General features: G+C 64.6%; 2 protein-coding genes across 2 annotated transcripts in view; one reads left to right on the top strand and one right to left on the bottom strand.

Annotated features, from left to right (window-relative positions):
* Positions 1 to 1430: 1430 nt before the first annotated feature.
* On the top strand, positions 1431 to 9528 carry NAT8L (N-acetyltransferase 8 like). The gene is made up of 3 exons (XM_033105640.1): positions 1431 to 1844; positions 2977 to 3141; positions 5608 to 9528. Exons 1-3 carry the CDS (start codon positions 1502 to 1504, stop codon positions 5973 to 5975), a joined length of 876 nt encoding a protein of 291 aa, XP_032961531.1. The 5' UTR covers positions 1431 to 1501; the 3' UTR covers positions 5976 to 9528.
* Positions 9529 to 10741: 1213 nt separating this feature from the next.
* The window catches only part of POLN (DNA polymerase nu), a 126925-nt gene continuing 121936 nt past the window's right edge, over positions 10742 to 15730 (bottom strand). The window contains exons 24-26 of the mRNA XM_033105641.1: positions 15116 to 15183; positions 13547 to 13608; positions 10742 to 12321 (exon numbers count right to left, since the gene is read on the bottom strand). Of these exons, the coding sequence (XP_032961532.1) occupies positions 12136 to 12321; positions 13547 to 13608; positions 15116 to 15183 (316 nt within the window). The 3' untranslated portion in view covers positions 10742 to 12135. The remainder of the gene's footprint in view (positions 12322 to 13546; positions 13609 to 15115; positions 15184 to 15730) is intronic.

Raw genomic sequence — 15730 nt, 5'->3', positions numbered from 1 at the left:
CCAACCTCAGGATGCTGCAGAGCCTGGCCGGTCCCATTATGCTGGTCAAGGTCTCCTGCGGCAGCGCTCAGGCAGCACGTGCAGGGGATTGTGAATGGATCCCCGAGTGCCTTTGAGATTTTTCGTGATTCTACTTCAGTCTCCTGGAAGGTCACAGCCAGGCCCCAGACAAATCCTGGCATCTCATGGGGCTGACGTCCCAGCTTGGCTACCCCTCCCCCACGGTCCTTGCTTGGCAGCCCCAGCCGTGGACTAGTTCAGCTCCTGGGTCCGGGGTCCTCCCTCTCTCCACTCTGCTTGGGTCCCTTAGCGCGACGTCCGAGTAGTCCCTTCTTGGCCTCTAGGTGACCGCAGCTGGGCCCCACCGCGGGCTGACAGTCCTCAGGCCTGGACCCCTAGGCCTCACCCCCACGTGGGTATGGTGAACTCAGCTCCAGGTCACCCCCAGGGGGATGACGGGTGACGAGACAAAGGGGGTGCAGAGCAGCAGGAGGCTGGGTTTGTGAAGTGCTGAGGGGTCTGGGATTACATGTTTCCTCACCTCCACCCTCACCCGTGGAACGCAGCGTCGGCGGGTCGGACTCGCGGGGACCGGGAGGACACCGCCAGAGCATCCCCCCTGCACCTGCACCGAGATCGTAGGGCGCATGCGCGGGCCGCGGAAGGCAGGGGCCGGGACGGGAGGGGTCCTGCGGGCCCCTGCACCCCTGGTGCCTGCAACACGTATCCCTTGTCGGAGCGAGCGGTTGCTGCGCGGCGCCCGGCGACGCGAACATCAGACCCCGCTCAGATTGCGTTCCCGCTCCTCCAGCCCGAGCGGCCCCGGGCGCAGGTTCCCGGGGACGCCGGGCGGGGAAAGCCGGGGCGCCCCCTCCCCATGGCCCCGGCGGGGCGCCGCGTTCAGACAAAGGGGCGGGAGATGGAGATACTTTCGTGACTGCGCCTGGCGGCTGACGAGCAGGAGGACGCGGCGGGGTCCGGAGGCCCAGACCCAGGTCCGGGCGCTCCCAGGCCCGCGCGGAGCCGCGGCGGTGCGGAGACGCAGGGCACCGGCGGGAGGCGCCCTGCCGGGATCTCCACTGAGCGCCCCCTCCGGGCGGGGAATCCCGGCCGCGCGCTCGCTCGGCCCCGGCCACCTCGCGGGGTTTGGTCGCTCCGTCGTGCCCCTGGTCGCCCCCGCCCGGCCGCGCCGCAGCGCCCAAGTGTGCCATCGGGCGGGCGCGGAGGCGGCGTCTGCTCCCACCCCCGAGATCACATGGTGACCCTCGGCAGCCAATGCAGTGGACGCTAGGACCCTGCGGGACCCCGGGCGCCGCGACTGCACCGGCGCCGCCGCATTATAAATACTTCTCCAAAATGCGGCGCAGCTCCCAGCGCGCGCCCCGGCCGCACGCCGCCTCCGCCCCGCGCCCCTGAGCCGCCACCGCCGCCGGTCCGAGGGCGCCGCGCCCTTGCCCTGGGCCCGGCCCGCGTCCCCGCGCTGCGCCGCCCGGCCGGGTGCATGCATTGTGAGCCTCCCGACATGGTCTGCGAGACGAAGATCGTGGCCGCCGAGGACCATGAGGCGCTACCGGGGGCCAAGAAGGACGCGCTGCTCGCCGCCGCCGGCGCCATGTGGCCCCCGCTGCCCGCCGCGCCCCCGCCCGGCCCCCAGTCCTTGGGCGGCGCGGGGGGCGCGGGGCCGCCTGGGGGGCGCGGCCTGTGCATCCGCGAGTTCCGCGCGGCAGAGCAGGAGGCGGCGCGCCGCATCTTCTACGACGGCATCATGGAGCGCATCCCCAACACGGCCTTCCGCGGCCTGCGGCAGCACCCGCGCACGCAGCTGCTCTACGTCCTGCTGGCCGGTCAGTGCGCGGGGACCTGCCGCAGGCCGCGCCTGCCCGGCCTCTGCGGGGACACGCGCCGGACTCTCTCCGCTCCGCTCGCCCCACCTCGGGCGAGCCCGGGAGGGAAGCGGCCCCTCCGCCCCCTCGCGCGCGCACGGACACGCACCCGCGCGCCTCCCGCATTCTGCGGCGGCCGGGGCGCGGTGGCCTCTAGCAGTGGGGTCTGTTGGGGCCGGGGCTGCGGGCAGGGGAAAGCCGGGGTCTCCACCTGCGTGCCCGCCTCTCCGTCCCCTTCCGGTCACCCGGGTGGGGGCGGGTGACGGCAGGTAGCGCCGCGGCTGAGGTTCGGCGCCTGGCGCGTGTAACTATATATAATCCGCGGGGCGGGGGAGGCTGCATCGGCGGCTCCAAGTGCACATTTATGAGGGGAAGACAGCCAGCTCCGGGGTGCTGGGAGGGTGTGTGTCGAGGAGGCGGGGCGGGGGGGTCCGTCGTCCCTCCCGCCGCAGGGGCTTCGAGGCCTTTCCCCAAGCTCCACCGCAGGATGGTGCTTCTCTCCATTTCACAGATGAGGAGCTTGAGGCTGGGGGCGGGGTGTGTGTAACTCTCCAAGGTCACGCAGCAGAGGCGACTTTAACTGCAGGCAGCCTGGATGGGGCTGAAGTAATCTCAGTCCTCCCTTCCTCGTCGCTGTCCTCACACACAACCCAGGGGCTGGCCCAGGGAGGGCTCTCGGTTAGGGCCCTGGGAATGTGTCTCCCCACTTCTCAGGAGTGGGATGGCCTGCAGGAGCCTGGCAGGGCTGCTTCATGCTTCCCACCAGGCCGGAGTGAGCATGGATGTGGGCAAAGCTCCTTCCCCAGCTGGGGGACCACATGGGTGGTGGGCGAGGGCCGCTCCCCAGGAGCCCTGCTTGGGGCTGCTCCTGCCAGCCACTGAGGGCAGCCTGCCCAGAGGCACTGCTGTGCTCCCGACACTGTGTCGTATAGGGTGGAAAGTTTGAGTGATAATCAGGAAAGATGAGCAGGAACAGCCAAGGTGACCATCTCTGCACCACAGAAGCCAGTCGGGCCTAATTGGCACATGTGCCTACCCGGCTTGTTTCCTGGGGGCCGCGCTGCGTGCTCACCGTGCTCCCCTCTCCCCGCAGCGCTCTGCTTTGCCGTCACCCGCTCGCTGCTGCTGACGTGCCTGGTGCCGGCGGGGCTGCTGGGCCTACGCTATTACTACAGCCGGAAGGTGGTGCTGGCCTACCTGGACTGTGCCCTGCACACCGACATGGCCGACATCGAGCAGTACTACATGAAGCCCCCCGGTGAGTGCCAGGCCCTGGGGAGAGCCAGGCAAGGGGCGCCCATGACCTGAGGCTTCCAGGTGACGGAGGTGCAGAGTTGGGGGTGCAGTGGGCTGGCAGGGGCTGGGGGCAGAGCTAGGGGCCTGCTGTTGGGCCAGCGTCGTTGAGTGTCCACCTGAGCCCACCGGGCCCTGGGCCTCTGTCTTCCATCCTCCGAGGGCAGGGTGCTGAGTGGCTTAGCTGGCCCTGGGCCACGTCATGCTGGCCCTGCTCATCACGCTGCCTTCCCATGCACTTAACTGGGGGGTGGGGGTCTGCGTCACCTCTTGTTGGTCCCGTCTTGTCCAAGGCGCTCACTGGTGGAGGGGGGCGCAGAGGACCCGACAACTGGAAGAGAACCTGAGGAAGGGCAGAGGTCACTGCGGGGGCAGGGCCCTGGGGGAACATGGGTCTTCGGTCTTGGTCTCTGGGCCACTTAGTGAGCCAGAGGGTCTTGCCCCAGGCCTCTGGGGAGGTGTCTGTAGAGGGACAGGCCTGCAGTCTTCCAGGCTGGCCCGTCGGCAGGCTGGGTCCTGGGAGGCAGGGCCACTGGTTCTGTCTATGCCTGGAGCCAGAGATGAGATTCTTCACATCAGCCGTCTGGGGCATAAGGGTCTCCCAGGTGCTGGAGGGTCCCCGAGCTGAGAAGAGAGGACAGGGTGGGCCCCAGTGGTTGGTTAGGGTCTAGCAAGAGCCTGGTCAGTGCCAGGGAAGGGCAGTGGGAGACCAGAGAGGCAGGGAGTGCTAGAGCAAGAGAGACATTCTCTGGCACTGCCAGCTCCTGTGGTCACCAGCTCCGGCTGAGCCAGCCCATCCTTTGGTAACTGGTCCCGCCCCCACCCCTGCCCTGCAGCTGTCTGGACGGCCTTGGGAATCTTTGGTTCTCCTTGACCCTTTCCCAAGCCCAAACAAAGCATCTTGTCAGCCTCCATGGAGTCCTAGCTTCAGCCTGGCTCTGCCCGTGACAGGAGGCGGCACACGGGTGAGACCTACCTGGCTGGCACCAAGGCCCAGGCCGCAGGAGCTGAAGGGCGCTCGGGTTGGGGGCCAGGTGTGGTATGAGGACCCTGCTCTCAGCCCTGCCCTCTTTGGACTGCAGTCTCTCTGGCTGTGAGACGGGGTGGGACCCTGCTTGGTCTTCCCGAGCAGCCGTGGGTCTGCAGGAAGCTTCCACAGGGACAGAGAGGTTGGCTGGAGAGCAGCTGCTGGGGCCATGCTGGCTTCGTGGGAGCTGCTGGTGCAGCTGGGAAACAGGCTTGGGGAGGGGCGAGGCTCCCAGAACTGTCATGATGTCTGGGTGGGCCTGGTGGGTGGGGAGAGCCAGAACCTCTGCATGTTGGACAGTTGGGGGCAGCGCTTCCTCAGCATCCCGCTGTGCGGTTCCCGAGCTTGCCCACTTGCTAGGTCTCAGGGTGTGACAGTGAAGACGACAGGATGCCTTGCAGAGCTGTGGGCAGACAAGATAGTGGGGGACCCCCCGGGGACAGGTGGAGGGTTGAGGAGTGTCTTCCGGGCAGGGGTCAGGTAAGGAACTTTTAGGGGGAGAGTTGAGCTACTCAGAGGGAGGTTGGGGTGGGGTAGGCAGTGGGGGTTGGTGGGCGGGAGGACACAATGACTGAGAGTGGCTGGAGTGGCCATGTTTAGGGCGCGAGCAGGCTGGCTTGGAGTGGGCACCCCCTCCCGGCCAGCCTTGCCTCTTGCAGCCCCTGGGCCTTCAGGCACCGGAGGTGACCCGGCTGTCCCTGTGGACTGTGCCCTACGCCGAGTCCTCTCCCCTCTGGTCTTCATCCCCTCTCCCCTGCTTGCTTCTCTCCTCAGCTCTCTGAGGCCTTCCCCACCTTCCTGCCCTGCATGGGGCTGTGATCGGTCCAGGCAGTGGGTAGGGATGGCTGGCCTGGCCCCCGGGCTCGCTGCCCAGGAGAGGCCAGGGTCAGTGAGGGGGGTGTGTGGTGCCCTTGGCCATCCTGGGCTCCCCGCTTGGATTTCTCCAGTGTCCACACAGACCTTCCCCTGAGCCTGCCAGAGGCCCGGCTCTGTGTCCTGACACAGGCAGGTCATGCACCCTGCAGCCCCTGACCCAGGGGAATGGAGGCCACAGGTTTGCCCTGAGGACCCCGGGATTGTGGCTCCCAGAGGTGGCCTTGCCGCTGTTGCGTATCCTCCCAGACCCCTCAGCCCCCACTGTAGTGTCCTGGACATTCCTGCATGGCACCTGCCTCTCTGCGGCCCCCTCCTGAGGACATACGGTGACGAGTGTGGTGTGCTCCAGGTGGTGGGGAGCCAGGGCAGGTTGGCTGCACCCGCGGCCTCTCCGAGGCCATCTGGGGCCAGCCAGGCATTCAGTCTTGGGGTGGCTGGGCAGGGGAGGGGCCCGCTCGGCTGACGCCCGCCCAGGTCTTAGGCTCTGGGGCAGGGACTCGGCAGCCCTGACCGCCCTGTCCCCCGCAGGCTCCTGCTTTTGGGTGGCGGTGCTGGACGGCAACGTGGTGGGCATCGTGGCCGCGCGGGCCCACGAGGCAGACAACACGGTGGAGCTGCTGCGGATGTCTGTGGACTCGCGCTTCCGTGGCAAGGGCATCGCCAAGGCGCTGGGCCGCAAGGTGCTGGAGTTCGCCCTGGTGCGCAACTACTCCGCGGTGGTGCTGGGCACGACAGCCGTGAAGGTGGCTGCCCACAAGCTCTACGAGTCGCTGGGCTTCAGACACATGGGCTCCAGTGACCACTACGTGCTGCCCGGCATGACCCTCTCGCTGGCCGAGCGCCTCTTCTTCCAGGTCCGCTATCACCGCTACCGCCTGCAGCTGCGCGAGGAGTGACCGCTGCCCGCCTGCGCCTGCTGCCCGGCCGCCCCGTCCGCCTGCGCCCGCCTGCCCGCCGCCCGGGCCTGCTTTCAGACGCTCACCTTGGCGTTCCTGTTGGGTTTTTCCTTTTTCAACATCATGCGGTTCTCTGGCTGGTTCTGGGGGACGGAGCTGTTGCTCAGCCATGACACTTCGGGGGGTGGGCTGTTCGCAGCCACGGCCCCTCGCCCTCCCCAGCCTGCTGGGACCATGCCCTGAAGAGTGACAGCATGGAGCACCTCGCCCTCGCAGCTGCCTGGCCCTGGACTACAGGGCTGTTCTGGCCCATGGCCACTGGGGCAGGCCGCGCCTTGCCCACCGAGCACAGAACCTCTGCAGTGAGGCCCGGCCCAGCAGACCCCTGGCCACCGGCCAGGCTATGGCTCAACATCGGTCCCTGGGAGGCGTGGCCTGCTGGGCCAGCCGGCCGCTGTCCCGTGGGGCGCTGAGCTGGCCGCGGGCCGCTTTGCTCTGTGCATGCTGAGCACGTGGCCTGGCTGCAGCATGCCGCACGCCCACGGCTCCCGCCCGCCCTGCCCAGGCTGGGCCCAGGCTGGTGAGCACCCCCGCCCCAACCCTGAGCTCGCCCCAGACAGCCACCTGCTCTCTGGACGGCCTGACTCACAGCCCCATGCTTCACCCCGTTTAGCTTTGCTTTCACACCAAATCACCTTTCCTTTTGGTCCCAACCCCTCACCTGCCCGGGCTTTGCAAATTGGCGTCATCACCCCCATGTGGTTCCCATAGCAACCTGCTGCACACCTGTGAGCAGGGCCTTTCAGGAGAGCAGAGTGGGGAGGCAGTCTTGGGGTCACCTCTCCCCCAGTGCCAGCTAGATCACGGTGGCCTCTCCCCGACCTCCCGAGGACCTCCCCGCCTCACAACCGACAGGCTCTGCCCTGTGGATCTTACTCACCCAGGCCGCTGCCAACACCACTGAGCCCACAGCTTCTCCCAGCCTGAAACCAACCTATTTTTTAATAAGTTATTTAGACAGAATAGCATTCTGCATGTCTTTAATACGTGGGACAAAACAGTAGTTTATACCTTCACACACACACACACACACACACACACACACCCTTACACACCTGTGTGGTCTAGAATATGCACTCTTTATGGCCCAGTTTTGTGGGGGTGGGTGGCCGGGTGGGTGGAGGTTTTCAAAGTTTGAAATCTGGAGGGAGACCCTAATTTAGCATATTTTCCCCCAAAGAGCATTCCTGGTTTGTGAGAAGGCTGTGGGCCACTCCTTATCAGTCCTGACGTGCCACTGCCTTCGGGAGTAGCAAGTGGGTCTCACCGTCTAGCGAGGCTTGGGCCGGCTGTGCTTCCTGTTTCTTTCCTGAGGTTGGAGGCAGGGCTGTTGGGCATGGTTGGCCTGGACGGGGAGAGGGAGGTGGTGGTCAGCGGCACCCACACGTCCAGCTGTAAGCCTGAACCCGGCTGTGGTGGCAGGAGGGGCTTAAATGCCTGCCAAGACCCCTTCATTTGGGGGCTTGGGGCAGAGGACAGTGGCAGGTGCGGCCGGGCCACTGAACTGGGTCCCACATGAGGGACCACAGAGGGGAAGTTTTTAAAAAGGCACTTTGGAAATCAGCAAATGAATGAAAAAGCCCAGTTTCCCGAGGAGCCTTTTGTGCTGCCAGCAATTGAGGTATTTGCAGAACACTGTACAGACCCCGCTCTCCCCTGTACATACCCCTGGTGGCGCCCGGTCCCTGCTCGGGGATGGGAGTTTTGTAGACTGTACAGAAATCGGCACCCTATTTTCTTGCAGCTCTCAGATTTTGTTAACCTGGATTATACAGACAGACGTAAAGTGTTTTAGCAAAATGAAAAACAGTGTGCCTTTTTCCTCTTTCAGTTTGGTTTGGTTTTGGCTTGAGGCAGCCTAGTTGCCGTGGGGTGTATTGGGAGCTGAGGCTGGACTGAGGCCTGGTGGGGTGGGAAGGGCAGGTGGGGACCACGTGGGGTCACCATGGTGGGTCATGTCAGTGGTAGCTCGGGGAACGCCACCAACTTCCTTTGATCCTGTGCCTTTGGTGTCTCTGGTCCCTGGGGTGGGGGTGCGTGGGTGGGGGCCACTGGAGCGCACAGGCCTTGGGGCTGCCAGGGTCGGGTTGATGTTGACCAAAGCACCCCTTGTGTTGCTCCTGGGCAGTGGTGTGGCCCTCTTCTGTCCTGTTGGCATCTGCCTAACACCTGTGTGCTAGGTGGGCTGCTGTGTCTTCTCCAGTTGGACGGCGCAGGGGGTGGAGACGCTGCCTTGATTCTTGACCTTTACTGCCCTTTTGTTGCTGCCAGGACTCGGGCGAGATGCCAGGAGGGGTGTGGCAAGGTGGTCTCATGTCCGGAAGCCCAATGCTCAGCTGCTACCCACCACTGAGGTGGGCTGAGGCACCTACAGGTGGCCTGTGCCCACCAGGCAGGGTGTGCTCTGAGCCCAGGACAAGGCCCTTACCCGGCCAGTGTGCAGCTCGGCGGGCCCCCGAGGACCACGAGGGGGCAGATGTCCCATCCTTCCCCTGGGTTGGAGGTTGGGCACACTCGTGGGGGGCCCTGCCCCCGGCCAGCTGTCTCCCTCCTGGGAGCTAACTGCTCCGAAAACATGCACTGAGATGTGAATTTTATACGTTTGTAGAAATTCTGATGTTACTTCTTCTACCTCTGTGAAGCGTCCTCCTGGGGTCCTGCTCAGTGATGTGTCTGGACAACTGCTCAGCTCGGTCTCGTCCTCCCTGCTGGCCTCCTGGGCCTCCCCAAGTAGCTGCCTGGTGAGGCCCAGGGAAAGCCAGCCCTGGGCCTGGTATCTGTGCTCTGGGGTTGGGGCTCCCAGGACTTCTGTTGTCTGTTTGGAAGCCTCCGTTTCTGGAGAAGCAGAAGGTGGCATATTCCAGAATGTGTTTGTTAGATGAGGCTGGAACACAGACCCCATTAGCAGCTCCAAGCAGTGGGATCCAAGGCAGCTGAGGCTTCCAGTACCTGATGACTCAGCACCAGCAGGCTCCTGGCATGTGGCTGGTGGGCCAGCTCCAGGGCAGCTCCCACTGTCCAGGTATGGGCTCTGCAGACAGCTGGCACCCCAGGGTTGGTGGTTAGCATGTGCCGAGGCCACCATGTGCCCTGGCCCTGGGAAGGGCCATGGCGGCATCTCCCACCTTGCACCCCCACCGCTGCCCTTGGGTGAAGGGGGTGGGGGCATGGGCCAGCCTGTGCTGAGGGGTAGAGGGCTGGCCCTGGGAGAAAGGTCAGGCTGGGAGGCCCTGAGGGCCAGGGGTGGCGCTGTTCCTGCTCTGGATAGGCTTCCTCAGAGAAGGCCCTGAGGGGACAGGGTGGGGGACGCGCCTCAGGTGGCTTCTTCGGGCGTCAGCAAGTGCTTGGGAGGCTCTCTGGACCATCGGGCCAGGCTCCGGCCCTGGGGGTACATAGTTCAATGTGAGTGCCTGCCCCTGCTTGCCCCGGGGGTGGCCGGCACTGTGTCACCTTCCTGGCAGTGTCCAGGGGATGGCTGGACAGTGAACCCTGAGCCTTGGGAACCAGGTGGGCAGCAGCGCTGCTGTGTCCTGTGTGACCTGCTGCTCCTACATCTGTTTGAAGCCACTTCTGTGAATCAGTTTTGGCCACGGGCCTGTGTTTCTGTGCTGGTGGCCCTTGCACAAGGCTTTTAGAATTTGTGATCTGGGCTGGGCAAGGGGCGGGCAGGTCCTACATTTGCCCTTTGGTGCCAACGACGTGCTTCATAGATGAGTGGGCAGCCAGGGCCTGGGGTGCAGGAGGATGAGCCTGACCCGCCATTGTGGGAAGCGTTTTCTTTAACAGCAATAATTAGCCATTTTGAAGAAGGGATGTGCCCGTGTGTGCCCACCTGCGTGCGTGTCTGCCTGCCCGTGTACGTGCACACGTGTGCACGTGTGCGTGTCAGTTATAGCATGTGCCTGTGTGCGTGCCTGCACATGTACACGTGTGGGGACAGGGAGGGAGCCTGGTGGCCGAGGGCCTCCTGCTGCAGCCTGGGATGGGGCGGCCGTGCTGTGCTGGGCCTGCCGTGGCCCCGTGGCCCATGAATGGAATGCTCCTTCAGGTGGAGGGAGCTGGATGGGTCTGCGTGGGGATGGCACGACCCGACGAGTCTGCCTGGGTCTCTGGGTGTGTGGGAAGGGTGGCCGAGACCAGGCTGTTTGGTCACGGCTGCGTGTCTTGGAGCGAGCGGAGCCCAGAGCCTGCCACAAGGCCTGATCCCACCTGCCATGCTTTACTGTTTGTGAGCCCCCAGGATGTGCCAGGCAGCCCCTAGAGGGCCCCAAGTGGCAGTGAGCCAAGTCCTAGAGGAGACAGGCTGCAGGGCCGGGCGGGTGGGCCCAGGCTTCCTGCGGGTGTGTGAGCAGCAGGGGTGGGGGTGCTCCTGCCCGCACAACCCCCCAGTGCTGCTGACTGTCAATAAAACCAGAGCTGGCAGAACCGGGCTTCCGGGCTTTCTTGGGTCCCCAGCCTGGTGCTGGGCTGGGAAGTGCTAATTTTCTGGGGACACTGGGCTCCTCCTGCAGGAGGCTGGACCAGGTGTGGGGGGTGACCTGTGGGGCCCAGTCGCCCCTGTCCCTGTCTGGCATCCTCTGCTGGGGGCTCCATGGCAGGCCTGGGTGTCTGCAGGTGGCGTCAGGCCCACTTGGGGAGGTGGGACCCTGGTACCTGTAAGGGGAGGTTGGGGGTCCAGGCCAGAGAGCAGGGGCTCAGTTGGCTCGGTGTGGACTGACAGGGACCTGAGCCAGCCCAGCCTGGACAGCTCTCCACAGTGACAGCCCAGCTCCCAGCACAACCCTTCCTGAAGGATCTGCCACTTCTGCTGTCAGGAGGGCGTCGGGAATGCTGCCTTTTCTGGGACCTTCTAAGTGGAAACCAGTGTCAGTGGGTCTTGAAGCCTGAAGGCGCCAGCACTGGGACACGTCCTCCCTGCGGCTCCATCCCTGCATGGCCCACTCTGGCCCAGGGCACATGGGCCATGTTTGGCTGGCAGTTCCCAAGGCTGGTCATTTGTTTTGAGCAAGACATGCCTTTTGAAACCCATAGTGGTCATGCCTCTGAGGTGACAGCGTAAAGACAGGCCTCCTAAGGCGTGGCCACGCACACATGACACACAGGCGGCTTGCTTGGAGGACCCAGCAGCAGCTCCGGGAAAGCTCTCCAGAGTCAACCCCTGAAACCAGTGACAATGACTTGGAGCCATGAGAAAAACGGGCCTGCGTACAGCAGACGGGCGACCGCATCACCCCGTGGACTCTGCAATGGAGGTGTCGCTAAAGCCCAGTCACCATTTAAACAAGAGCAGCCTTGGCACGTGCAGGACGGAGTGCCTTTGCCCAGACCTGGAGCTGCGCCTGGGCGCCTGTCAACATGTTCACCCCGCTCCGGACGGGCCATGGGGACCTGTGCCCCATTTGGAGGGTGGCACGTGGAGCCCGGATCCAGACAAGGAAGCGAATGGGAGAGGCCTCGGCCCTCATGGTGTCAGGGTGGTCTGGAAATGGGACTCCCAGGGCACACTGCCAGGGGCTGTGACAGAGGGAGGAGAGTGGTGTTGGTACCAGGCTCAGCCCAGGCTGCAGGCTCAGCTGGCACATGTATTAGCCATGTGCGCTACAACCGTTGCTTGCCTCAGTTTCCCCACTGTGCAAGTGGGTGTCATGTCGGCACCTGTCACAGGTTGCTGTGAGGCTTTGGGGGGCATGGGTTGGGCCCTTCCCTTGGCACTGGGGGGGTCTGTGAGAACTGCTTTCAGAGTACACTCGGGGTTGGGGGGCGCCAGCCTGTTCCCAGGGCCTGGTCACTGGCCTGCCTGAGGCTTGTGGAGAGACCGCGGGGCCCTGGCAGCCTGTTTGGGATGCTCAGCCCTGACTCTGGCCGAGTGGCTCAGGGCTGTGGGCATGGTGTTACCCACCCACAGGTAGAACTTGCGCAGATGGGACGAGGACAGCTTTGTATATGGCATTTACTCCTAGGGGTGACCCAGAGCGGGGACTTGGTCCTGGCCATGTCCTGCTCTAGCCACAGAGCCAGTACAAAACTCCAGACCTGACCTTGGGGAGGCCACACAATGGGGCTGTGGAAACCAGTTCTGTCCTCCCACTGTTGCCTGGGGCTACAGACAAAATGAAGGCGAAAAATGCGCGTGCGGGGGGCCGGTGCTGACGAGAGGCCCAGCGGTGGCCAGGCGGTTGCTTGGAGACTCAGCAGGGCGTGGACGTGGCTGAGGGCCCAGGGCCTCCTGCAGTGGCACCAGGTGTCCCCACGAGCGGCCAGCACTCAGACTCACCTTCAGGGGCACCTGTGGGCAGCAGTCACAGGTGAGCACCAGGCCTGGGCCAGCCCTTCCCGGCACCTCCCAGGCCCACGTGCAGGGGGGCAGGGCCCAGGGCACACAGGCGGCCATGTGCCCAAAGACGCTCAGACACAAGCATGGCAACAGTGCCACAGATGCACACTCACGCACACTCGCAGGGGCAGGCACACAGGCTCCCAGCACATTCACCCCCCAGTCACGATGCCTTGACCTTGGCTGAACCGCCACCTGACCTGCCGCGGCCTCGGTGCCAGTGAGCATGCCTGCAGGACCAGGACCCGGCAAGCTGCCCTAGCTGTGTCGCCACCTCGGGCCCTGCTCCCTGGGGCACCGGCAGTCCTGAGAGGTGCCAGCTGGTCCTGGAAAGCCCTGGGGGGTGGGGCAGCCACAGCCCCCCCCCTCCCCCGCCGCCTGTAGGACTACAAGGGGGTGGGGCTCCTGGGCTTCCAGGAAAGTGAGGCCCCTCCATGCCTGCCTGCCGCAGCCGCGAGCATGGACCCCCAGAACAGAAATTTCTGACCCTTGCTGGGCCTGCAGGGCGCCTGTAGGGCAAGGGGACGGGAGCTGCAGGGGAGAAGTTAACGTAGGGCTGTGCCAGTAGGGCCTCGGGGGCACAGGTGGCCACAACCCCAGGGAGGGAAGAGTGAGGGGGGAGGAAGTTGGCAGCCTTTCCTGCAGGCCCTTCCCAGCGGGGGGTCCCAGGTGCCCCAGAGTGAGGGCCAGTGGTAGGAATGTCTGTCCTGGGGGGGCGTGGTGTGCACAGGCTTCAGGTACTCCCTCCTCCGCCTTCCCTGGGCCTTGGGGAAGCCCCCGAGGCAAGCAGCCAGGAGTAGGGCTGGGCCCAGGCTCAGCGGGCCCTGGGCTGCACCTGAGGGGTGGGCGTGGCCTTGGAGGGAGGTCTGCTGACACTCCTCCTCTCCTCAAGGACACCTGGCTCCGTGCCCGTGCCCGAAGCCCCTGGGGACACACTGTGGCTTCTCACCAGGCAGAAGGACCACACCTCGTCAGCCAGGGTAACTTGGCTCCTGGAAGGACAGGTTGGGGAGGGCAGCCATGGGGGGCTCAGGTGCTGGGGCCAGGGCTGGGCCACGCCCTCCATCCTGGCTCTCTTGCCCTCAGGGAGCTGGACTCTCCTCTCTCACCTGGCAGCAGGGAAGGCCTGTTGTGGGGGGGGCAGTGTGACGGCCCAGTCCCCGCCCCTCCCCCTCACCTGCAGCTGTAGCTCCAGTGCCCGCACATGCTGTAAGGACTCCATGGTGCCTCTGACAAGAGCTAGGACAAAGGAAAGAGGGAGGGGCAGCTCCAGCTCTGGCAGAGTTGGGGCCATGAGAAGGCCAGTCCCCCCCAGTGCTCTGTGGCTGGTTCTGCCCCACTGGCCACCCTCCACAGCACCGGCACCAAGGCCCTTCCACTGCCCAGCAGCGTCCCGTCCCGAGGGAGGAGGGCCTCTCACAAGTATCTCAGCTGCTGGCCACCCCACTGCTCAGGCCGTGTGCGCCGCGAGTGCATGCAGGCATTGGGAGGGGGCAGGCACGGGGCGTGGGGGACAGTGGCAGACCCCCACTCAATTCCCTGTGAAGGTCCAGGCTGGCCCGCCCTGGGTCCTTGGTCACTGCGGGGCAGTTGTGCCCAGGCCCTGGGAGAGCAACAGCCCAGGCTGGGGAGGGGTCAGCTGGTTCGGGTTCCTCAGAGTTGGCTTGCCCCTTTAATGAACAAGTATTCCTTCCATCGTACTGTTGTCTGACATTTCAGTACAAAGATTTGGACAGAAGTACCCAAGGAACAGATGCCGTGCTGCCTCTTGCTCTGTCCTCCGCGCCCCTGGGGTAACTGGCAGACTCCCTGGGAAACTGGTCACTGGGGTACGGCAGTGGGCCACCAGCTACCCGAGGGCTGTGCCCAAGCTCTGGGACCTCGTTTCCTTCCTCTGCCCTGGGGTGCTGGGCAGAGGGCACGGTGGTGCAGGGGCGGGGGACGGACGGCATGGGCCCAGCCCCTCTGGCCCTGGTGTGCGCCTGCGGGGCCCTGCAGAGGGGCCTGGATTCCCTGGGGAGCTGCAGGGTGTCCAGGTACTTCTTATGGTGCCCCTTGCCCTGCCGGGGTTACACTGGGTGTGCAGACAACGCCAGGTCCTCCGTCTCCCTTCCTTAGTGCCGGTGGGACAATGTGACTAAATGACCCCTAGTAACTGCTGTGCAGAGGGGCAGTGGCTGTCAGCTGGGCTGGCTCTCAGCCCAGGGCTCTCCATGGGGGTCACGCCACACTGTCTAGCCTCCGTCCATGGCTGTGAGGGCAGGGGCCCTGGTGCTGGGAGCTCGGCACCATCAGCCTGGTGTTTGTTCTGGAGGCGCTGCAGGCGCGTTGTGGACACTCACCTTTTTAGAGGCAGCCACAGGCCCGCTCAACCCCTGGTGAACTGTCCGGCTGTCCCAGCACAGCACCAGGGACCTGCACCCCACAGGGAGCCACTAGGAGTCTCTCCTCACTGCCTCTGGTGTCCCAGACTTGCCCCCAGAACAAGGGGAACTAGACTGTTCATACAGGGGCTCCCTACCGGTTTGAACCTTCTCTTTTCTTTTTTAACCGATAGCTGAGCACACGTCATACCCACCAAATGGTTATGTATGCTCCCGTACGCTTTTGAGGCCCATCACCTCCAAAGGAGTTTCAGGGAACACAGTCTCCCTGTAGGTTGGGAAGGGGCCTGGGAACCCCACAGGCAGATCTCAGATGCTTAGCTGTCCATGAGGTAAAAGAAACCACTTTCCTCCGGGCTCACCTGCAAACTCGGGGACCTGAGAATCTTCCACTTCAAACAGCAGCTCATCATGAATTTGGGCGACCAACCTGGAAGACATGTGGCCAGGGAAGGCAGTCAGGATGGGGGTGGGGGGTTCAGCTGGGGGCATGCAGGGTGCCTTGGAAGGGGCTGGTGCAGCCTGCAGGTCCTGGCACAGGGTGACGGAGAGCATGGGGCGCAGCCGGGAGTTGGAGGACCCAGCCCGGGACCTGCTGCCTGGGGTCACCCCACTGTCAGCAGGACAGCCCAGGGAGGAGGCAGCAAACGTTAGAAGTGACTGAGAGCGGAGGCAGAGCGTCCAGAGTGAGGGGCGCGCCCAGGAACCTGGCGAGGGAGCGGTGGGCTGAAAGTCCAAGCAGAAGAGCTCCCTGGACTGCTACGGGGGGGGGGGGGGGCATTGGGGCCTTGACCACTGGGTGTGAGGCTTGCTGTGAGGGGTGCAGATGAATCTGGAACGCAGGTGACCCTGGGGAAGCTGGGATCACCTCCCTTTTGAATACTAGCTTAGGGAAAGGGTGATGGACAGGCTGAGCGGCCATTCGAGTCCCCTCCACCAGGTGAGTCCCTGCACTGGGGCCGCCTGGCTCTGTGCCC

The sequence above is a fragment of the Rhinolophus ferrumequinum genome, chromosome 5, assembly GCF_004115265.2.
Source record: "Rhinolophus ferrumequinum isolate MPI-CBG mRhiFer1 chromosome 5, mRhiFer1_v1.p, whole genome shotgun sequence".
In the NCBI taxonomy this organism is placed as follows: Eukaryota; Metazoa; Chordata; class Mammalia; order Chiroptera; family Rhinolophidae; genus Rhinolophus; species Rhinolophus ferrumequinum.
The sequence above is the reverse complement of the archived record's forward strand: the minus strand, read 5'-3'. Positions and strand labels throughout refer to the sequence as shown.

Excerpts from the sequence above, each read along its gene's own strand:
- NAT8L (XM_033105640.1), top strand. The coding sequence starts at position 1,502 with ATGCATTGTGAGCCTCCCGACATGGTCTGCGAGACGAAGATCGTGGCC. Across the intron at positions 1,845-2,976 it reads GCTCTACGTCCTGCTGGCCG|CGCTCTGCTTTGCCGTCACC; the intron begins GTCAGTGCGCGG and ends CTCTCCCCGCAG. Across the intron at positions 3,142-5,607 it reads GTACTACATGAAGCCCCCCG|GCTCCTGCTTTTGGGTGGCG; the intron begins GTGAGTGCCAGG and ends TGTCCCCCGCAG.